Below are 24,492 nucleotides of genomic sequence, written 5' to 3'. Positions count from 1 at the left end.
TTTAGTGGAGACCAGGTTTCGCTATGTTGGTCAGGCTGTTCTAGAACTCCTGACCTCAAGTGATCCGCCTGCCTCACCATCCCAAAGTGCTGGGATTACATGCGTGAGCCACCATGCCTAGCCCATTGAATAGAAGTGTTTATTGGTTCCACACACCTACCGTGTGCCAGGTATTGTGATGTGGTGTGGGACACATATAGTTCCTATCTTCAAATGATCATGGAACAGTGGGGAAGTCAGGCAAATGCTTCAGTAGACAATTATGAGAGCAGGTGGTGGAGTTAGAAGAGAGTACAATTGAGGTTAATGGAGCAGAAGGGCATTCTGAAGATCATGAAAGGGACATCAGTGCACACTAGATGGGAGCAGAAACCAGAGAAGGCTGCCTGGAGGAGGTGTCCTATGAACTACATTTCAAAGGATAGTAGATGTCTAGGTGAAGGGGAGTAGGGAGGAGGTTGTGCAGGGAGAGGGGCCAGTATATGCCAAGACATCAATGCTCATGTGTACATTGTCGATCACTGGGGCAGGACTGATCTATAAATCCCTATATATTTCCTTTGTGTGTATAAACATTAGCAATTTGGTTTTTTAGAGAATTTGGTATAGCAGTTTTAAAATATACATTTCGAAAAGCTCATTTTTCCATTACAAAAGACTCAGATGTTTCCAAGAAAAATTTCTCAGTTGAGCAGTCACCAGATCTTATGTTACCGAGAAAATGGAAAGATTTCCCCTAACCCCAGAAGTCAAACCAGCTTCCTCAATTGGAGACTGCACAAAACCAATTAATTTTTGCCCAGTGTGGATTTTCTTAATAATTGTATCTCAGACAAACCAATTCCTGTCCTAAGTGGATTCGAGCCACATTTCACTCTGAAAGTTGTGGGTCCATCTGGGAAATGTCTTTGTAGGGGAGAGAATTTTATAATAAGGCATTTTTGGTATTTCATTTACTAATTCTTCAGGGATATAGGTAAGAGAGTCTCTGTGCTGAACTGACTGCCCAACAGAATAAGGTTAGAGGGAATGAAATTGTTTCACGCTGGCTGGCCTGCAACACATGCCTCTGAACAAAGCCGTATACAGTCATGGGTTGCATAACGATGTTCTGGTCAACAACAGATAGCATATACAATGGTGGTCCCATAAGATTATAATACTGAATTTTTACTGTACTTGTCTAGGTTTAAGCATATTTAGATATGCACAAATACTCACCATTGTGTTCCAGTTGCCTCCAGCATTCAGTACAGGAACATGTTGTTTAAGTTTGTAGACTAGGAGCAATAGGGTATATCATGTAGCTTAGGTGTGTAGTAGGCTACACCATTTGGTTTGTGTATGTACACTCTATGATGTTCACATGACAAGATTGCCTAACAACACATTTCTCAAGACATGTCTCCATTGTTATATATGGATATATATAATCTCCATTGTTATATATACATGACTGTATATATAAAAATGGTTTCTTTAAAAGCATTCCCAGGAGTGGCCAGGTGCAGAAATAGCTTAATTTGTGAGCAAGGATAATGATAGCTAATATCATGATCATACTTTCCAGAGCCCCTGAATATCATGTTTGATCTTCGCAGTGAGTGGAACAGACACTACGATCTCCATTTGACAGATGAGGAAATGAAACCTTAGAGCTATCAGATTTCAAAGGTGAGGAGACCTTGGAGATCCTTTCATCCAGCTTTCTCATTTTACAAAAAAAAAACTCCCTGAGATCCAGGGAAACGAACTGACCTAGGATCCCACAGGGAGTAAATAAGGGCTGTTGGGCCAGGCCTGGGTTTTCTGATTTCTAGCTCCCTGATTTTGCACTCCATCGCACTGTTCTCCATCTTCAGTGTGTTACAGGAAACTTGGTAGGTTATGCATTCGTTCTTAAGGAGAAATCTTGTTGATATCAGTCCTATGCACTATTTTATAAACACACACATGTGGGAAAAGTCCCTTATTTTCCTGTTTTTTTCTATGTGTAGATACAGACGGACACACAGACAGATACACACACCGCATGTGGATGTCACTGGGGAGATGAGGGTGGGATTGGACTTAGCAGAGTCTCAAAGGGGACTTCAACGTTGTCTGTCAAATATTCTTTTATTAAAAAATTTTGAAGCAAAATACCATCACAGTAGCATTTGTTCATTTTGGATAATGGGCACTGAATTCATAGGTGTTTGTTTTCCTCTTCATATTTCTGTATTTTACAATTTTCAAAAGAAAACCAAATATGGATATTAAAAATAAATTCTCACCTACAATACCATACCCTTATTTTATAAAAATAAAGCATATTTTAAAGAAAGGAAGATAGTTCAGAAGGAAGGAAAGAAAACTATACTATGGTTCTCATTAGTTAAGTTGACATTAATCCTCTCTTTGCTTTAGGTCTTCCCTGTGATGACACTAGCAGAATGTGTATCATTTTCTCTGCATTTGCTGCAGGATCAGTTCTTTTTGGCAGGTTTTGAGTCCTTCTAATAAGTCCAGCAGGAAAGGCAGGCCTCTCGTGTCAGTTCTAAATGCACCAGCTGCCCCATTGTGACTGCATAGTCCCCTGGCTGTGAGAATATGCCCTGCCTGATAAGCATCGTACAGAGCACGATGGACTGAAAGCCCAGGGATCTGGTACCAAACATGTTAGTTAAACTCATGCCCAAAGGCAGTAGGCCCAGAAAAGTGGTTTTTGGAGCTCCCTTTAATGAATGTGTAAACAGAGGATAGAATATTGACCTTAATAGTTTAAAAACCCTCCTTCAAGTCCCAGTCAAGTCCCTTATTGACTGGATGACCTCACATGGTTCATCTGATCTTTCTTGGCCTCAGTCTTCTTACTATAGACTGGAAATGGTCATATTTGACTTAGCTGTCCGTATGGCTGTTCTGGAGATGAGACAGCTAATGAAGTGAGAACACTTATTAACACACCGACTGAAAAACACAAAACAAAAGAGAGATGACAGGATTACTATTGCTGTTATGAATCAGTCCAAGAGGTGTCATGGTGATATGAATCATCATATGGTAATGTCATGACTAAGGGCCAAACACAGAATAGCAGCATTGACCTAGCAGTCTCAAAATTAGTCACAGAGGCCAAGCTACTGAAGACCCAGCAGCCCTATTGTTATCAAGAAAGAGCACTATCCAAAAAGTGTGTGGCCCCATCTTCTCCTTGCAAAGAGGAAATTCATCTGGTATATGTTGATAGGCATGTATCACACCACTGCCACTCCATCAGTCCTGAGGACAGAGGCAGCCTGCATTCTAGTCCCAGCTTTTCTCTGTCTCGGTGTGTGACTTGGGCTGATTCACAGAGGACGCCAACTTCATTGGCTTTTGCGGTTTTTTGTTTGGGTTTGTTTTGTGTGCTTGTTTTTTGTTTTGTTTTGTTTTGTTTTTGTCTGTAGAATGAGTGAGTTAAACTAAATTGTCTCTAAGGCCTCACCTTGCTCTTCAAATTTGTGATCACTAGCTAGAGTTTAAACTTTAACCCCAGTATGACTGTTGTGTTATCTTTGTCACCTTTGTAACCTGGCATTCAGGGACGTCCCTCTCTAGTTCATATCGTGACCTAACTTCTGAAAGCATTATAGCTGAGTTGAGAATTTTTGATCTAGGAAAGATAAATATTAAAAGGAAATTCTCACCTACAATACCTTAAATAAGGAATATTTTAAAGAAAAATGGTTCAGAAGGAAGGAAAACTATAATGTAGGTCTTGTTAAGTTAACATTAATCCTCTCTTTGCTTTAAGTCTCTCCTGTGTTGACACTAGCGGAATGTGTCATAGAGGCATGGAAAGATCATAAAATCTCAACTCTACTCTAAAGATGTGACCTTGAGCATTGCATTTTTTTGGCCACACCTTTATCGTGTGGTCATACCTAGAAAACATTTTCTTGCCTGGTCATGAGCCCTCTTACCTCGATTACTTTCTATATTTTAGCACAAAAGAAGAAATGGCACATTCGCCACTCAGCCAGTTGCACTGGAAGTGAATTTAAATTCCTGCACTGGTTATCTTGGAAGATACTGTGCTTATTGCAAATGTGGCTGGTTGCATGAGTTTAGGCACTACTGTGCTCTGGACTGTGGTTCTTTGTTCCTGCTTCTGGATGACTGGACAGTAGCAGGAAAGAGTCTGCTGATACATCTACGCACATTCACTCTACTGCATTTCAGCTGTGCGCTTGTTATTCCACAGCCCCTTAAGTCCTGGTTCCCTAAGCAGATGTTAAGACTCTCTTGGATCCCTCAAACCCCATCCCCATGCCTGCTCCCTCCTCTCTCAGCAGTTGTCCACTCCTTATCATCTAATCCTCTTTTCTCCCTACGATGATGATAGTGACCCTGTAGCTCCAACTACTGGGTCCTCACAGTCAGTCCACTCCTGCAGAGGAAACTGGAGGGTGACCAGGAACCTTCAAGTCAATGTGGGCCACAGAAAGGAACCGTTTTTAAAAGCTGGTTAAATGCTGGTGGTTTATGTAGACTGGCTTTCTTTAAACAAATAAAGGAAATGCATTGCTTCATGTCCAGCGGAGTCCAGGGTGGATTCAGGAGAAGGTGGCTCAAGGCATTCCTCGGAGGTCATCAAGGAGCTGCCTGTTCCTCTGTCTTCAGGCCAGCATCTTCTGACTTGGCTTTATTCTCAAGCAGGCTGTCATTAAGTGATGGCTTAACAACAATTTAGCGACCGTGGCATGACAGAGAATCATGCCTGATAGCTCCAGCAAAGTATCAGAGAGTCTTCCCCCTTGAGCCAATCACTGTAGCCAGAGGGATGTGGTTCTTGGATTAGCCAGGTCTGAGACATATTGCATAGGCCCCTATTTGTGCAGAATTCACCCCTGACTACATTCCTAGAGGGTCTTTGGATGTTTGGTTAGATGGTCTGTACACTGGGGGGATCAATTCGTACCAGCAAGATCCAATCAGCCCCTACACCTACCACCGCCTCTCTAGCGGAAGCTGCTTTTGCATCTAATTGTCTTGGGAACTGTGTTGGTTTTCTCTTGCTGCTGTAAGAAATTGCCACAAATTTAGTGGCTTATAATAACATACATGTATCATCTTACAGTTCTTGAGGTCAGAAGTCCAAAACCAGCCTCACTGGACTACAGTCAAGGTGTTAGTTCCTTCTGGAGGCTCAAAGGGACAATCTGTTTCCTTGTCTTTTCTAGTTTCTAAGAGGCTACCTGCATTTCTTTGGCTCATGGCCCCTTCCTCCATCTTCAAAGCCAGTGGCAAAGCGTCTTCTCTCCTCCCTGACTTCTGTTTCCACACTTATATCTTCTCACTGACTCTGATCCTCCTGCTTCCATCTTAGAAAGACTCTTGTGATTACATTGGGCATACCAAATTCAGAAATTCAGATAATCAAGATCTTTAATTCAATCACATCTCCAAAGTCCCCTTTACCATGTAAGATAACATATTCACAGCCTCTGTGGGTTAGAATGTTGTCATTTTCAGGGCATCATTATTCAGCCTCTTGCAGGGATTATCCACTCAATTTAAAAACCTGGACTTAGACAGAGAAAGAGTGGACTGAAGCTCCTGCACTGGAGTGGGGAATTGTAGATAGTCCTCTAGGAAGGTGACTTTGTACCTGCTTGTAGGTTTGGTTATTCACAACAGCAAAATTTATTTGCTTCTTGGGTGTATTTAGATTGTCCTTTTTGAGCTGTTTGTGGGTTTTTCTCCACAGAATTTTGTACTCATAAAAGAGGTGTCCATATTGCCTCAAAGCCACCAGGTTCTGATGAGCCATACCCATTATCTTCCTTCTTCATTTTGTTCACGGCAATTACTTTGTGCCCATCAAGTGGGAGGCAGTGTGCTGAGGAAATACAAGATTCTCCAAGACATACTCCCTTCTCTTGTGGAACTTATGTCTAATGGAGTAGAAAGGCACGCACGCAATTATTTTTAACCCAAGGCGCAGGATGTGCTAAGTGATATAAAAGTGACAAACTAAAGAGTGGGAAGACAGCAGGAGACATCAGTTCCAGCTTCCAGGGGTGTCAGATCATGCACCCCAATTCTTGGTTCAGAAATATGATCACTATATGCACCTGAATTTCAGATTAACTATTGCAGGCTAAGAATTTTAGGGCTTTAAAAAATAGTATGATGTGTTTTTTCTTCTTTGTCTAGAGTGTTTGGATCAAAACAGGTGCTCAGCTCTGATGATTCATGTGAAATCACTTCTACTCAAGGTTGACTAAAGTTGAGAATGATGAAAATTTTCTAGTCAAAGCAAAAGTTAGGAAGAAAACCTGGTTAGTTCTCTTGTTTTTTGCAGAATCTGAATGGGTTAACTTCTGTAACCTGGGTCATACTCTGAAAAGGACAGGTTTCCCATGGCTGACCTGCAAATACTCAGCGTGGCTGGCTTTCCTAGTTGAAAAGCTAACTCTTCCTCACATGTCCTTTCAGGGGCACAGGGGAATCTCTACTGAGAGCTCTCTCCTGCCCAGAATGCAATTTTAGAAAATACAGCTGACTTCTCTGGGAAAAACAAAACCAATCTTGTCTTACTCTGGTCATGGAAACCAACTTGGCACCTCATTATCGCCTTGTTAGCAAGAACAGGCTGCATGATGGACAAACCTGGGAGGAAGAGTTGGCCCTGTGTGGTCAGGGTTTTCAGTTAAGCTTAATTGCTCTTCTAAAGCTCAGCTACTTAATATTACACAAGTCGAAATTTATCATCAGACTCCTCTTCCTTCCGTATTCGTGCCTACATAGACATTGGTGCCTCCCCATTCTGCTGCTGTTGAATTTGTGTTGGGTCATCAAAGGACCCCCAAGGCTTGTTTGCAACCAGCTCGACTCCCCAAAGGAGAACAGGGCTGTAACTACCTTTAGCTCTGAGCGCCCCCTTCCCCCAAGGCTTGTTTGCAACCAGCTCGACTCCCCAAAGGAGAACAGGGCTGTAACTACCTTTAGCTCTGAGCGCCCCCTTCCCCCATATTTTAAAATGCGGCCAGCCTGTTCTGCCCTTGGAGCATAGCAGGGCTGCTGGCTGGGGAAGGTGGTGCCTTTTTAACATCTTATAGGCAATTTTTGATTTTTTCATGCAAATGGGAAAGAATAACAAAGGTATTTTATCTGGCTCTCAAATGTGCTTTGTACTTATGTTTAAATGTGGGTGTGCCTGACGTTCTGGGAACTCCCTTCCAACAAGACAGTGTGGCAGCTTATGTCACTTGCCCTTTTCCTCCTCACTTGAGCTAGCCCCCAGCCTAAGTGTCCAACAACAGAGGAACAGATCTCATTTTTGCTTCATTATCATTGGATTTTTACTGTACAGAACCTGTGACAGTAGAGACTAAGGTGTCCCAGTTATGCAGCGTCTACCCTGTACTGCCTAAGCATGCTTGTTGTACAGCATGCATTGTCCATGGCAACCCCAATGTCCAATTTTCCATTCCCCTTCTTCCCATTCAAATGTCCTAGAATTCCAGTTTATCAACATCCTGAACATATTTCCTAATGACACCCGCTTTTCAGAGGGGAATTTAAAACCTGGAAAATATGGTCTTAACCAAAGATTCCCTCCCTGCCTGTGGTAACCACACATCCCAGATGTTCTGGGAAAGTCTTTCCAGTTTCCAGACCATGCACACTGATTTTTGGTCCAGAAACCACTATAACCAACCCATATAGGTCACATGAAAGACACATGTCAGACAGACACCCTTTGTGCAGTAAGATTCGGTGACAGTCTACTATTGCCCACTACCTCAAATTCAGATTTTTTTACTTGTAATTTTTTGGTTATTCCTTATGCTAGTTGAGTTTGAGAGCTCAGTTGAAGGGAACTGTGATATTGTGAGATTTGGTCTTCATCAGGTTTCCTAGCATACAACTCCAAAAGTCTTTGGAATCAGATAAATATGTTTTTGTATGCTAATGAGTTGACAAATGTCCGGCAGCCCCTTAGTATCGTTAGGATGGGATCTGGTTACTGGAAAGACCACGGCAGCATGGAAGGTTTGGGACTTTCAGCCCCACCCCTAACCTCAGGGAAGGTGAATGCCGCTGAAGGTAGAGTTGATCACCAATGGCCAATGATTTAATCAATTATGCCTGTGCAATGAAACCTCCATAAAAACTCAGAAAGGACTGGGACATGTGGAGGTTCCTGGAAGGGGTAGTGCCTGAGAGGTCGTGGGAGTTCTGTACCCCTTCCCACACACTTTGCCCCATGCACCTCTTCCATCTGGTATTCACTGGCATCCTTTGTCATTTATCCTTTCTGATAAACCAGTAAAAGTAAGCAAGTCCCTGAGTTCTGGGAGCCTCTCTAGCAAGTTAGTCTAACTCCGATTTACAGCCAGTTGGTCAGAAGCACAAGTAAAACAACCTGGGGCTTGTGATTGACATCCAAAGTGGGGGACAGTCTTGTGGGGCTGAGCCATCAACCTGTAGGATCTGACACTTTCTCCAGGTAGTGTCAGAACTGAACTGGAGGACACCCAGCTGGGGTCCACAGCAGAAATGGTTGCTTGCTTGGTGTGTGGAGAAAACCTCCCACACATCTAGTGTCAGAAATGATTCGTGTTGTGAGAGTATAGGAGATGCTGAATTTGTTTGTGCCTGTATTCAGACAGGAAGACAATTCATGTTGCTTTTGGATGTGAAATGAGGACAAGGATGAAATAGTGTTTGGCACAAATGTAGACACGATCCACTCTGTAGGCAATTGTGAAGCCTGCCTTTTTCACTTAACATCAGAGCATATAGATTTTCTCATGTCATTAAAGTGGTTTTGTTTTTGTTTTTTGTAACAGAGACTTTGGCAAATTCAAGATAATGTTTACCATTGGCAATGATGGGCAAGGGTGAGGTGGGGAAAGCAAGTGACCAAGGGAGATTTATCGTGTTGGAATGTTCTCTGTCTTAAACTTGGTATTGGGTACTCTTTTTTGAATGTCCTAAATGTTACATAATAAAGTAGAAATTTAAACACCAGGTTTAATGGTTACTTAATATTTTATTATGTTGATGTATCATAATTTCCTCAGTTCAAATCCCATCTCCCTATTGTTGGATATTTGTAATTTTCAACTTTGGACTCTTAAATAATATAGTATTAAGCATCTTTGGGTATCAAATTTTATCTTCATTTGAGCTCCTTTTCTCAGTTTAGATTTATATAATTGAATTCCAGAGTCAAAGAATATGGCTATAATAAATGCATTTTGTTAGACTATCTTTTAACAAAGCTGTATGCGTTGATGATCACTGACATTGTGCCTATTCTACTCTCTCTCCAACACAGAGTGTCATTTTTAAAAAATTGCTATTTTGGTAGACGAATATTTGTTTCGAATGGTTTTAGTTTATGTTTCTACTTGCCAGTGAGATTGAACATTCTGTCATATAATTTTTCCATTGGAGTTTTTTTCAAATGAGTATGTGTGAGCACAGGTTTTTGCAGATTCACTTGTATGTGGGACCTGTGTGGGAAGGTCTTGTTTAATGTAGGGGGGGGACCACAGATAACAAACAACAGCCCCTTGCCCCCCTCACTGAAAACGAGCTGTGCATCTAGACCTCTGTCTTCCCGCAGTGCCGCCAAGCTCCTGGACAAGAACCCGTTCTCGGTCAGTAACCCGAACCCTCTGCTTCCTTCACCTGCCAGTCTCCAACTGGCTCAACTGCAGGCCCAGCTCACCCTCCACCGGCTGAAGCTGGCACAGACAGCTGTCACCAACAACACTGCGGCCGCCACAGTCCTGAACCAAGTCCTCTCCAAAGTGGCCATGTCCCAGCCTCTCTTCAATCAACTGAGGCATCCGTCTGTGATCAGCGCCCCTCACGGCCATGCTGGGGTGCCCCAACATGCCACAACCATACCCAGTACCCGGTTTCCCTCTAATGCAATTGCCTTTTCACCCCCCAGTCAGACACGAGGCCCTGGACCCTCCATGAACCTTCCCAACCAGCCCCCCAATGCCATGGTGATGCATCCTTTCACTGGGGTAATGCCTCAGACCCCTGGCCAGCCAGCAGTCATCTTGGGCATTGGCAAGACTGGGCCTGCTCCAGCTACAACAGGATTTTATGAGTATGGCAAAGCCAGCTCTGGCCAGACATACGGCCCTGAAACAGATGGTCAGCCCGGCTTCCTGGCAGCCTCGGCCTCAACCTCGGGCAGTGTGACCTATGAAGGGCACTACAGCCACACAGGGCAGGATGGTCAAGCTGCCTTTTCCAAAGATTTTTACGGATCCAACTCCCAAGGTTCACATGTGGCTGGTGGATTTCCAGCTGAACAGGCTGGGGGCCTGAAAAGCGAGGTCGGGCCACTGCTGCAGGGCACAAACAGCCAATGGGAGAGCCCCCATGGATTCTCTGGCCAAAGCAAGCCTGATCTCACAGCAGGTCCTATGTGGCCTCTACCCCCTAACCAGCCCTATGAGCTGTATGACCCCGAGGAACCAACGTCAGATAGGACACCTCCTTCCTTCGGGGTTCGGCTTAACAACAGCAAACAGGGTTTTATCGGTGCTGGGCGGAGGGCCAAGGAGGAACAGGCGTTGCTATCTGTGCGGCCCCTGCAGGCTCACGAGCTGAACGACTTTCACGGTGTGGCCCCCCTCCACTTGCCACATATCTGTAGCATCTGTGACAAGAAGGTGTTTGATTTGAAGGTGAGTTGTCCAAGAAAGGCTGGGAGCCACAGCTAGAAGCCTGGGCAGGCCTTTCCCCACAACCCAACTCATGCTGCCAATGGGCAAGGAACTTTTGCATTGGGGTAACAGAATTTTGCCATCAGTATTCTTGACTAAAATCATAGGTATTAGGACCCAAAGGAATTTCAGAAATGTATCAGGACCAGTCCCTTGCTTGAAGGTGAGTCAGAAATTCTTACACTTTTTATAGATGAGAAAGCTGAGACTGAGTAGGAGAGCAAAGGACCCCATCTGGGTTGCAGGGAAGGGGCTCAGGAACTCGAGTTTCCTGCCTTCCTATGGAGCACTTCTCCCCTGTGGTATACCTAGAAGCTACTGCCCCTTGAGTACCCATATTGTAGGGAGTTAGAAAGGAAAAAAAGCAGAATTTTGGATCAGGGGAAGCAGATTAATTCCCCGTTGGAACCGAGACAAATTATTATAGAGAGCCTCAGGTTCCTCATCAGCAAAATGGAGATAGAGCCTCATGACACCTTCCTGGTGGCTGGAAAATGACTTGAGTTGCTGCACACAGAGGTATATGATAGTATAATTTCCCCCCAAAAAATGTATTGCAGATGCAGTGAAATATTTTGAAGCAACAAAAATTATAACAATTACCATATATTAAACCCTTTCTGTGTGCCAGCAGTAACTCTTATGAGGCAGATATTATTATGATTTTCATTTTACAAATGAGAAAACTGAGGCCCAGAGAGATGAAATGACTTTCTCAGCCCCTTCCCCCTGCCACCTCCCCAGCTTGAAAGTGGCAGAGTGGAGATTCAAATGTGGGCCTGACCCTTCCAGAGCCTGCACCATTTAAGCACTGGGCTGTCCTGCCTCCCATCTCTTATCCTGTCCAAAAGCATAATAATGTCCTTGCAGAGTGTGAGTCACACTGCAGCATGTCATTCACCTCTATTTGGGTCACAGCATCCAAATGCATCCCTGTAACCCGGATGGGACATGCCCTCTGACCTCCAGTCTTGGGAGGGGGCTAGCTGACACTGGGAGGTGCTCAAGGATTTTGTCTCTCATGAACATTTTCTAAGGCTTCGTAAGTCACTGTGAGTCTACCTGCCAGATTCTCCCAACTGGATATGAAATAGATGGGGTCTTCCTGGGGGAAAGGAGAAGGGGTGGGAGGTGGGAGGTAGGTTGTGGGTGCAAGGGTCCATTGAGAGGGGTAGAGGGAATCCAACTTGTGAGTCCGGGCTCCTGTTCAAGACGGGCATGAGATGTGTGGATGAGGAGCCGATGGAGCAAAGGCTGGATGGGGAGGCAGGAACAGCGGGAGGAGCCTGGAAGGGAGAGCAGGAGGGTGGAGGATGTGTCCGCAGGGGTGGTCCAGCCTCTGGGAGCTCTGTGCTCCCTGCATGGCGAGTGATTCTGTGCTCATCCTTTGCCTTCCCATGGACTCAATTCTACTTTGGTCACTTTTTTTTCCTTCTGACCTAGGACTGGGAGCTGCATGTGAAAGGGAAGCTGCACGCTCAGAAATGCCTGGTCTTCTCTGAAAAGTAAGTGCAGTTCAGGAGGACAGGCTCATGCATCGGCTTAACACATATTCACTGAGCATTTACTGTGTGTCACACACTGTTTCGAGTCCTGGGGCAATAGCAGAGACCAGAATAGGCAAAGTTCCTGCCCTCAAGGAGCTTATGCTTCACAGGGGCCAGAGAGATGATGAACAAAATGAACAAGAAAATTACAGCATCCCTGGTGGTAAATGCTAAGCAGAAAACACCGGGTAGAGGCGGGAAGTGTGTGTGCGTGCGTGTGTGCCTCCCTTTTCGGGCTTTCATGTTTTTTCATTGTAGTCAAGTTCACATAGGACTTACTATTTTAAATATTTTGAAGTGTACAATTCAGTGGCATTTAGCACATTCACAAGATTGTGCAAATGTTACCACTCTCTAGTTCCAGAATATTTTCATTACTCCAAAAGGAAACCTCATATCCATTAAGCAATCACTCCCTATTCTCTCTAAGGCAGCCCCTGGCAACCACCAATCTGCTTTCTGTCTCTATGGATTTGCCTGTTCTGTACATTTCTGTAAATGGAATCATAATATGTGGCCTTTTGTGACTGGCTTTTTTTTTTACTTGGCATAATATTTTCAAGGTATATCCATCCATGTTGTAATATATACAACCTTTCTATGGCTGAACAATATTCTATTACATGTATATATCACATTCTTGTTTATCTATTCATCTTTTGATGGACATTTGGGTTGTTTCCACCTTTTGACTATTGTGAATAGTGCTGCTAGGAACATTTGGGTACAGTTTTTGTTTGAACACCTGTTTTCAACTATTTGGGGGTCTGTACCTAGGAGTGGAATTTCTGGGTCACATGCTAATTCTTTGTTTAACTTATTGAGAAGCCGGTTTCCCTTTCTCGCCCTCTCCAGTGCTGGCATCCGGTGTATACTTGGTTCGGCAGAGGGAACATTGTGTGCTTCTCCTAACAGCACAGCTGTTTATAGCCCTGCTGGGAATGAAGGTGAGCGAGGCCCTATAGGTCAGCAGCTTGAAGCAGAAATGGGCTTCCCACAGGCACATTGTGTCCCATCTTTAATAACCAGGACTTCCCTGATGTCCCCTTCTTATGCATGTAGAAAGCAAACAGATCCCAAGACACTAAAATGCACTGGGCCTGCTGTCTGGAGCCATCAGCATTCTCTGAGATACTTTAGGCATAAAGTTTTGCTGATTATCAGCACGTCCGGAGGTATAGTCATGGCGATCACTAATAATATGTGAAGGGGAAAGGTTCGGTTTTCTATGCCTGCTTATGTCCTAATAATGACTTCTGATGTTAAGTTCTGAGTTTTCATCGAGTGTGTGTAATTCGTCATTTAGATTATGCCTCAAATCTTGGAACATCATACGTGCCCATTCCAGCAAGGTCATTTGCTCAGTCAAGCCCCACATTTCCTTTGGCTTCTGCGGGGACAACTGTGAGTACAGAAACATTTTCTCCAGAAATTAATGAGAATGATTATTAGTTTTTATTTATTTGAGACAGCCAGGCTGGAATGTCGTGGTGCAATAATATGTCACTGCAGCCTTGAACGCCTGGCCCCCAGTGATCTTCCTGCCTCGGTCACCCAAAGTGCTGGAATTACAGGTGGCCAAAGTACTAGGATTACAGGTAGGAGCCACCATGCCCTGCCTCAAATGCCTCTCTGTGCACCAGTCACCCTGAAATGCTTGTTGCTTTCTCCAGCACTCTGTTCCTCATGCTCAGTATGCACCTGACATGCCACAGACTGGGAGGAAGTTAACATCTTTTTCACTTAAAGAATAGAGAGTTGCCTGGCTTTTGAGGTCTAGACCCGTTTATACCTTGTACCCTTCAATTTTCCACTCTGGGAATCACACTGTCTAGTTTCCAAGATGACATCACCAGAAGTGAGGTGAGCATGTGACTCAGGCAGCCAGGGAGATCATCACACTTTCTGGCCATAGATTGGTTCATGAATGGTGGGTGCCTGTAGTCTCAGCTACTTGGGAGCCTGGGGCAGGAGAATCACTTGAACCTGGGAGGCAGAGGTTGCAGTGAGCTGAGATCATGCCACTGCACTCCAGCCCAGGGGACAGAGCGGGACTCCGTCTCAAAACAAACAAACAAAAAACCATTTTCTCCATTGTCATTGTTGTCCTCAAGCGTTTGTAGTATCACCTGCTATGTCTGGGCCTAGAGGTGCTGATCTGGCTTTGTGTCGTTCAGAAAAACATCCCCAGACAGAAGTTAAGAGCTGTTTAATTCAGTTCATCTAGTATGGAAACACATGACTTAAGAGGCTGACATAAATCCTTAAAATTGAAGGCATTCCTGGACTTTCTAGCATTCAGCGCTGGCTTAGAAAAAAATAAGTTTGAGCTTTTTATGTTTTTTTTAAGACTATTTGATGTTTTATTGAAGTGGGTTATTTCCTAGGAGAGGGTAATTTTGAAGCTCGAACCAGAAAGCGTGTGAAAATAAGGACTATGCACTGAAGCATTTGTTGGCCCCTTGAGGAACCAGCTGGTGCTGTATAATGTTTTTGTTTGTTTGTTTTTAGTTTTGCTGTCTCTACAATATACACTTTAGTCCTCCAAAACTCCTAAGCTTCGTCTCTCCTTTTTCACCAATGGTGACAGCTCCTCTTCTCTCTGGGGTTTCAGTTGTTTTGTGCCACCACCCTACCCCCCATCTGACTTCTCTTCTTCTTCCCTGGGCAGGAGAAAGGGGAGTGGGAGGAAAGCTGACTGTAAAACAAATGCATTTGTCTGAACCCTCTGGAGGGCACCTGTTTGTATGCCTTAGCCTGTGCCTGTGCTTTTGTGGTGTGAGTTGCTGCAGCCTTTCTCTCTTGTCCTGCGAGTGAACACAAACTCACAAGAGCATGTCTCCACGTGCTGTCCCCTCTATGTGTTGGCATGCAAAACATCAGGCCAGTAAGCCATGAAGTGCAGCACTCAAGCTCTGGGGAGTGAGTAAATGGAAAAGCGAGGTGGTTCGTGATGAGATGTGAGGCCTGCCTGAGCCCAGGCTTCTGTTTATTTGTGTGTGTTGATTTGTAATGTTGAATAGGAGAAGCACTTTGAGAGAGTCCCTGTCTAGAAGTCCACATTTTGGTGAAAGAGAATTTTGTGGTTTCCCTCTCTGCACTCTGCTCGCTCAGAGTCACGTCCAGCTCAATGGCAGCTTCGGGTCAGTCCCAGGAGACTGCAATGGCTAGATTCAGTGAGGCCTGTCCTCTGAGGTCAGATTCCTGGTGACATGACCTCTTGTCCTGATGGAGGTGTGGGCCATGGTGGAACTTCTGTGCTCACAACCCTGCCCTGAGATCCCACTCCAGGCACTGAAGGGGAGGGACTGTGACCACGATGGGGGAGGCTGGATTGGGTGTCAGGTGGGCAGGGGCCAGGGCTTGTAAATTGACTCCAACCTGGGATATGGGTACGGGGAAGAGATGGCATCAACTGAGCCCCTCTGTAAACCGGGGTGGATAGGGGGAGAAGAGACACGGGCAGGACATTCTGCAGTCTGTCCCAGGCCCCTTCCCCACCCTCCAGTGCTGCCCATTGAGCCAGAGACCCCTTCCTATGGACTTGGCTCTAGGGCCCTAAGTTCAAATACTACTTCTGGAGCCACTTGCTGTGTGTCTCCAGGCAAGTCACGTTACTTCTCTGAGGCTCTGTTTCCTTAAGTGGGAACAATAATGCCTTTGGAAGATAAAGTAAACAACTGGATTTTCATCCAGCTTGTGTAATTTATTGTTTTGATTATTCCTCGGATCTCAGAACATCCCATGCAGCCCTGCAGCCCAGGCTTCTGGTTCAGTGGCCAGCACCAGACAGTGGGAGCAAGGCTTGGCATAGACCCAGTATTGTCTTGCCCTTGTGAGGATCAAATGAGATAATATAAGGGACAATGATTTGGGAACTGTCAAGTACATATGAGGTAACCATGGCTGTTGTTGAGTAATGAGCGCTTTTAACCCATTTTGGCTGTGAAGAGTGGAGGGAAACCCACCCTGTCTAAGGCTGGCTCTGTCTGCTGGCCATAGGATTTTGTCCAGGTCTTGGTATCAGTGTTCCCCTTATACAAATCTGTCTAATAATACCCAGGGTCACCCTTGCTCCACCTTAGAGATGCTTTGAGGTTCCCATGAATGTATTTTTAAATTATGCACCAGTGGGCAAGCACAAGCAATCTGATGATTTGTGTGTTGATTCTAATTAATTCCTAGGAGGTCTGAGTGCAACTTCCTCCAAACGCCTAGAGATGGGAAGTTTATCTGACTTGAGCCTGGTGAGAAGCAACACAAGAAACATTTTGCTAGGAGCTAGGAGGTGACAGAGACCTAGGGGACAGCTCTCTGCTAGAGCTAGGAGGGGACAGAGAGCTAACATTTTGGGAGCTAGGAGGGGACAGAGAGCCCCAGACATTGTAGGATGATAATAACAACAATAGCCAACATTTATATAGTGCTCAATATGTTCTTAGCATTTTTGTTTTGTATTAGCTCATTTAATCCTCTAGACAACCCTGTGAGGTGGATACTATTATTATCCTTATTGTACAGTTGGGAAACTGAGGCCTAGAGAAGCTGAGTACCTTATCTAAGGCCACATAGCTGGTAATTGGAGGTGGTGGGATTTAAACCTAGGCAGCCTAGCTCTGGAAGCCTCATTTGTAACCACTAAGCCCTGCAGCCTCTCTGCAAGGATCTGAGGGGTCTCTTCCTTGCTGTGATCCTTCTCTTTAGTAAGCCCCTGGTTTGCCATTGCCAGCAAATGGAATTGAATGCAGGTGTATCTGTCTTGAGGAAAACCTGAAATGCAAGAACATTGACATTTGAAGACAAGCTCAGAAATGGAGAAATGATTAATCCACTCTTGAAAAATACTTTGCAAGGCTCCTTTAAGTAGCAGGAGAGTCTCTCAGAGAAACTATGGATTTTCTTTCTGCCTACAAACACTGACCTCCAAAGATATTACCCCAAAGATAAGGGGTGATTACTCTGTTGCCAAAGGATACTTTTCCAGGTTCCAATGAGTGCCCAGTGAGTTGTTTTTGCATATACATTTCTATTGTTTTTCTGCTTACAAAACTTATGCTTATTGTGAAAATGCAAACAGAAAAGAAATAATGAGGGGAATGAAATTCCCCGGTTATCTCCCTTTCAGCCCCCTTAGCGATCCCGTTTTCCTCCACAAGTGAGGTCTGGTCCTGTGCCAGCACTTTTTATGTCTGATTCCATTTACATACATCTTTTCAGAAACACATTTTGTTGAGTGAAACCAGGAACAGCCAGGACCCCGCCACTATCTGATCAGATCGCTAATGTCTGTGGAGCGAAGAGCAGTTACTGCCTCTAAAGCTCCCTGTTTTTAAGCAAGAGAAAATCAAAGTGACACAGAGCTCTGGAAATGAGCCTTCAGAATATATCCAAACTGCCACAAAATCTAAAAGGACTGCAAAGACCATCTGCCCCTGCCACCAAGCCCTTCTGGGGACAGACTTGGCTGCATTTAAACTTCTCCCACCTCTGTTGGAGTCTGAGTGTTTCATTGCTTTGTTTGTTTATTTTTGTTTGGGTTTTTTTCTCATTTTATTTTCTTTTCCTTTTTATTGTTATTTATATATTTATGTATTTATTGAGATAGGGTCTCGCCGTGTCACCCAGGCTGGAGTGCAGTGGCATGATCACGGCTTACTGCAACCTCCACCTCCTGGGCTCGAGTGATCCTCCTACTTTAGCCTCCAAGTAACTGGAACTACAGGCATGCGCCACCAGGCTCAGCTAATTTTTGGAGAGACAGGGTGTCCCCATGTTGCCCAGGCTGACGTGTTTATTTTTGACAGAGATGGGACACTGCACTGACAGTTGTATGCTGTGTTTGCTGGTGGTGGGGTGATTGGTGTCTGTCCCCCACCCCTCCATCCCACTCCAGGGTCCCCAGAGATGGGTGTCCACTTTCACTTAAGCTTCTGCCATTTGAGGCCAGGCACTTTCTCCTTGGCTGCCTGAATGGACATCAACAGAGTAATCAGGTTTCTGAAAGGGGCCTCGGGGCCTTCTCAGCCTGTTAATAGTTTTCTTGTGCCTGCCCGAGGTGCACTTTCTCTGTGACCGTCCCTGTAAAGCCACCCTGCAGTTTTCACAGCCACCTTGGAGTTTATTTAGTGCCAGTGTCACAGATGGGCCACCCTGACCTGGGATGATACACCGTGTTTTTATTATTTCTTTCTCGCCAAGACCCTGCACATTGGGGAACTTGTATAAATAAGGAAATGGAGGCTCAGGAAAATAGAAATGTCTGTGGAAGGCCAGAGGTGTAAGTCACAGGCTGTACCCCAGATTACTTTCTGTTTCTAGAACATTTATCTGTCTGCCCTGGCCCTCTGAACGCATGGCTCAGAGCACTCTGGTTTCCTGACTTCTTTGAGCATGAGGACTAGTAATTGATGTGGCATATGCTGCCAGCCCCCTCAGCGACCATTCCAGCTCTGTCATTGCTCCTGTCCCTCCAGCAGGGGCCACTTTGTGCTTTTTCAAAGAGAACAAAGATGAGGAGACAGGAGCCCTGGGTAGGTTTTGCTTTGGAATTTGTTCTTTTTACAAATCTTACTTTTTCTTATTGGAAAAGCAGTATGAACATTGTATTAACAATCTTTAACAGTAACAGAAATATAAAAGTCAACTTTGCAAAGAAAATTGAAGCTAAATGCTTTTGTTATAACTGTATATCTCTCTAGCTAGTGTATGTGTACATGTTTCATTAGTAAAAGTAAGTTTTTGGGCACAAATCAGATAATGTCATATAATCGGTTGTTTTTTTTCACTTAACATAAGTTTTCAATACATATTTAAATTGATTTCTAGACATCTTTCCACATCAGAACATAAATAGTTCCTATTTTATTTTGTAACTTCACTTTTGTATTTACCTTAATTTATCAAGTTTGTGATTGATAGGTTTTTTTTTCAGTGACATCTGAGTTTTAATCACAAATCTGCCACTGTTTAATTGACCACAGATTAAGATCCTTAACTTCTCTCAGGTTTCAGTGTCCTCATATACAGCGTGGACCAGATGACCTCCCAATTTTAATGTTTTGTGACTCTACAGTTTCCAGGGATGTTGAAGTTGCTAAACAGGTGAATTTTCCAAAATCCGTAGGCAATCCTGTGGATTTACCAGTAAAAGTTAATTCACTCTAAGTCAAAGCTAATATGCTCTATAAAATATTTGAAAGTATTAGTAAAGGCAATGTCTACCCTGCAAGTTAAGCCAAGATCCATAGCTATGGAATTCACAGCCATTTGCTATCTGCATAATAGGTTCAAAATCAACATCTTGCTCTCTGCATAACAGGTAATAAATCAACATCATGAGAGAGAAATATTTGCCATGTCTGTTCTTAGGCATGTTTAGAACAAAACCAGCAGAGGCCCACAGACTCTGTGCCAGAAAAAATTAGGTCACATCTAAGAGAGATCAGGCTGGAGCACAGAAGTCGTTTACTGAAGGTGGAATCTATACTTCGCAGCTCTGGGAAGCAGTTTGAGAGACCTCTCACCCTGCAGGACTATTGCCGTCAGCCATATTTTTATTGCAACTCTAAGTTATTTGAAGTTGGGCCTCTTATTTGAACTCATCTGTGAAGCCTGTTTCTACCTGCACCAAGGGGAAATGAAAGGTCTCAGAATCATCATATACAAGTCTGTTTGCTTCTTTTGCATTTCTCCCCAGCTATAAAAGAGTTGAGGGTCAGTTGAGAGGTCTGGGGCCCAGCCATATGAACCATCAGTAGCACCATCTGGTTTTAAAGGTGCAGCCCCAGCTTGTGAAAATGCACAGCCCAGGCCCCTGATCCCATGTGGGGTACTCAAGGTCAGTGCTGGCTTGCAGGCAGGCTAAAGCCTCCCTGAGGCTGCAAAAGGATGATTGTCCCTTTAGCTTGGTGATTAGGGCTTTGGTCACTCTCCTGCAACTTAGCTGTCTTAGAGATGTGACCTCTGCTAGAAAGTTTTCAATGCACCTGTCTTATGTGTGGCTCCTGGGCGCTCAGCAGACAGAGCACAGCAACACCTTGATCTGCCCTTCTCCCCTACAGTATGTCTTTTAAAATTTATTTTTGATAACTTTTAATATATTTCAAACACAGACAAGTTACAAAAATGGTGTAAGGAACTCCCATATAACTTTTGTCCAGATTAACTTCACTCCTTTATATTTTGCCCCATTTGCTTTGTCATTTTCTCTGTATCTTCCTCTATCTATCCATCCATCTATCTATCCATCCTCTGATCAGCTATGCATTTTCCCCTAAATCATTTTTTTTTTTTTTTTTTGAGACGGAGTCTGGCTCTGTCGCCCAGGCTGGAGTGCAGTGCAGTGGCCGGATCTCAGCTCACTACAAGCTCCACCTCCCAGGTTTACGCCATTCTCCTGCCTCCGCCTCCCAAGTAGCTGGGACTACAGGCGTCCGCCTCGTCGCCTGGCTAGTTTTTTTTTTTTCTTTAGTAGAGACGGGGTTTCACCGTATTAGCCAGGATGGTCTTGATCTCCTGACCTTGTGATCCGCCTGTCTCGGCCTCCCAAAGTGCTGGGATTACAGGCTTGAGCCACCGCGCCCGGCCAATCATTATTTTTAGAGTAGGTTGGTGACATTGTATCTCTTCGCTTCTTTTTAAGCTTGAATTTCCTAAGAATACAGACCTTCTCTTACATAATCACAGCAATATTTTTTCCCCAACCCAGAATCATTGTAACACATCCTTTAACTGTTGGGAGGAGGAAGGAGATAAACATTATTTACAGGAGCCTACATAATGCCAGGTATTGCAGCAAAGCACCGTACATTCACGGTGGCATTTCATCTTCCCAGCAGTCCTGTGGAATCCGTTTTTATTACCCCTGTTTTACAGACAAGCCAACTTGGGCTTGGAGAAATTCAGTACAGACTCAGGTGTGTCTGATTCTCCCACTTCCCTGACTCTGGTACTTGGTGACTATAAAACTCACACTTGACGTGAGTCTGTTCTCAGAGAGGCCCCAGGCTCAGGTGTCTGTAGTTCCTTTGTGTATCATCTCAACTCTTTCTAGCCACTGTGGCAGCACAATTATTCAGGGAGCTGCAGGGTTCATAAACAAGGTGCTCACTGCTTGGAGCTTATCTTCAGTCCTATAAAGATGAGACCACTACTAACACAGACAAACATGTCTGAAAGATGAACATGCTTGGGAATGGATGCATGGTTAAACAGCCGATTACATGGAGAGAGAGGACAAACATTACATTCACTGGGACAGGGAGTGGGAAAGACATGGGTTTCCTGTTTATGCTGAGCACAGTTGGAGAAAGCTATCATTATCCTGGTTCTTGGGGTTTAGCTTGTCAAGGCGTCTGGGAGGAGTAGAATTTTAGAACTTAGAGCCACATAAGCATATATATTTTTTACATCTGGAAAGGACTTTAGACCTACAGGTCACCTCCCTGGTTCCAGACATGGGGAAACTAAGGCTCAGAAAAGGAAACTAGTTTCTCTGTCATGCACCTAATCAGTGGCTGAGCTGGGGATTGAACCCAGGCCCTCTTTTCTAGCAGGATGTTCTTTCCACTGGAAAGTTCCAAGCTTTTTATAGCTCAAGTCCCCTTTCATTATTTACTTCCACCCCAAGCAGCCACTGTCCCACATTTTCAGATTTGGAAAGATTTTGTCTGCCAAAGTACTTGTATTAATAAGTAACTAGTGACCCATTTTTATTAATCAAAGAGATACACCAATTAGACTTTCTGATTAGCCTAAGAGCTAACCAGTGTTAAAAGACAAATTTTAAATGAATTACATTTAACAGAATTTAATTTAATTGAACCAGAAGAGGTTCAGAGAGCTCCACTGCACCACGTGGGCAGGCAGCATTTATGGGCAGAAAACCGAAGCGAGGTACAGAAACAGCTTGATTGGTTACAGCTCCGTATTTGCCTAATTTGAACATGGTCTGATCAGTCGGCTGCCTGTGATTAACTGAAGCTTGGCTGCTGTGATTGGCTGAGACTCAGCTATTTGTTACAAAAGTACACTACTTCAGGCTTTCACCTAGTTGATGTGCTAAACTGCAGTTCCTTACGTAAGAACTCAAAGTATGGAGGCATCCTCAGGCCGAATTGAATTTAACAGCAGATTACCATATCGATAAAAAAACTCAAAGTATGATCTCAACTCGCATTTTTCAATGTCAAAAATAATGTTTAGCCCCCTGCTTCCTGTAGTATTATTACCTTTGAAGACCTTTAAGGGCTTATAAGAGAGCCCAGGTTGAGAATTACTGCACAGCATGGTGACGCTTTCTCAAGGGCACTCAGTATTGTCAGTGCCTCTGATGTACAAACTGTACTTTTGATGTACCGCTCAGGGACCTCACTCCCCCTGTTTCCCTTCTCACTTTCCTCCCTAGCTCCCTCCCTTTTTCCCTCATCATTCAGATCTCCTACAGGGCATAGGGCAAATAATAGCAATGTTTATGTAAAGTGTAATGAGAATAGAATAGAGTGATAATACTTACTATTCTACATCTCGTATGAATCATAGATGGTTTTGAACCTAAATGGAGTTTAACAACAACCAAAAGATATTTCAGATCAATGGCAGAAAAGAGCTTGATGAAGCATCCTAAATAAAATATTGGCAAAAGAATAGAACACATAAAAATTAATTTATCTTTCTAACTGGATAGGATTTGCCACATGCCCTGAAGCCAGACACCACACAAAAGCAAACTATTAACCCAGAGATTCTCAAGATTTTCATTTCATGGCTCACTTAGAAAATAGTCTGCTGAAGTAAATGGTTTAACTGAAGAAGCTGTTCATGGTTACTGGAGGAACTTGGCCTTCAGCCTGAGGGATCAATATTTTGGCACTCCTATAACCATTTGCAGTTGATGTAGCTCGTAATTGGAAAGCTCCAAATTACTATTATCTGGAAGAATACTAAAAATCTCATTTGTATCTTAATAAATGACAACAAGGGAATTGGTAAAATCCGGCTTCTATTTCTGATTAAAATCTTGGAAGAGAAAGAACTCAGATGTCTTTTTAAAATTTGAGTGGAAATTTTAATTGCGACCCATTCACTTTAGTGCCTTTGGTAACAACATCTACAGCATGAATACTTCTCTCTGGTGACCGGCAGCTGCGAGGTTGTTTTTTCTACTACCCAGCAGCCGCAGTTGCTGTGCTATGTTCCAATAAAAGCCTCTCGAGTTGTCCTTTCAGTCTGGAGGAGACAATGAGAGAGGCACTGGCTCTCATGCCTGTTCACTAGGCAACTGGATAGGCCAGGAGCAGGATAGGCTCGAAACTGCCTTGGGTGTCTGCTCCGTTGTCCAAGCACGCATGAGCACAGGCCAAGCACAGCAAAGTCACATGGGGCAGAAACGTGCCTCGCTAAGAGGAGACCAGGCAGAGCGCCCAGCCTCAACCCTCCTTGTGATAAGCTCAGAGGACCAGCCACTCTGCCCTGCTTGAAAGCTCAGCTGTGTCTGCATCTTTATGTGAACACTCACACTAATGGGAGGCAAAGATTCTGCTTCTTAATAGCACTCCTCCTTTCATCTCTGCAGAAGGGTTCAGTCCTCACTAGCCAGGCTCAGACTCAAAGTCTCCTAGCTGATGGAGAGCGCATTTGCACTTTAGGGAGATGAGGAGCTGCTCTGGGAGCTGCCTGAATCCTTGCTCCCCTTTGGGAAAGTGCTTGACCTCTGGACATTGCAGAGTGGGAGGTCGGAAAGAGGCACTTGGGCTTCTGCAATTCAGGGCTGAACCATAAAAGGAGAAATTCTTATGGACTGTAATTGTTTTCAGCTCAAATGAGACAAACGAGGGCTTTTCATGGTAGAATTACCCAAGCATTAGCCCTTGTTAGGGATGATATCTTAGACTTTCCCCCTGTATTACCTTAGCGGAGTCGGACCCACATCAAATGTAATTAGATGTTGAAGTTCGGTTTAACATAGAAAATTGTGATTATGCAAATGGAGACTGTGCTATTAGAATGTGTTTCAGGTTTGGAAAATTATATCCTTCTCTTCCACATTGGGTTGGCTTATGGTTACTAATTCTTGACCCTCCCAGAGATTCTAGGCTGATTAAGGTTTGCACAAAACAGACAGACACATTTCCTCCCTCCAGGAGCTTTGATTAGGGCCAAATGGTGGCTTCCAAACTGTATTCCTTAGAGGTGCCTTTGAGACTGCCAGGTGGGGG

General features: G+C 44.1%; 1 protein-coding gene across 2 annotated transcripts in view; it reads left to right on the top strand.

The window, feature by feature from the left end:
* The window catches only part of RBM20 (RNA binding motif protein 20), a 194,527-nt gene that overhangs the window by 126,521 nt on the left and 43,514 nt on the right, over positions 1-24,492 (top strand). For both annotated transcript variants that reach the window (XM_033182982.1, XM_033182990.1), the window contains exons 2-5: positions 9,608-10,691; positions 12,174-12,235; positions 13,133-13,224; positions 13,584-13,681. In XM_033182982.1, coding sequence (XP_033038873.1) covers positions 9,608-10,691; positions 12,174-12,235; positions 13,133-13,224; positions 13,584-13,681 — 1,336 coding nt within the window. The remainder of the gene's footprint in view (positions 1-9,607; positions 10,692-12,173; positions 12,236-13,132; positions 13,225-13,583; positions 13,682-24,492) is intronic.

This window comes from Trachypithecus francoisi, unplaced genomic scaffold (assembly GCF_009764315.1).
Source record: "Trachypithecus francoisi isolate TF-2019V2 unplaced genomic scaffold, Tfra_2.0 Contig01579, whole genome shotgun sequence".
NCBI classification, from domain to species: domain Eukaryota; kingdom Metazoa; phylum Chordata; class Mammalia; order Primates; family Cercopithecidae; genus Trachypithecus; species Trachypithecus francoisi.
Note: the sequence above shows the minus strand (reverse complement) of the source record. Positions and strands in the feature narration are given on the sequence as shown.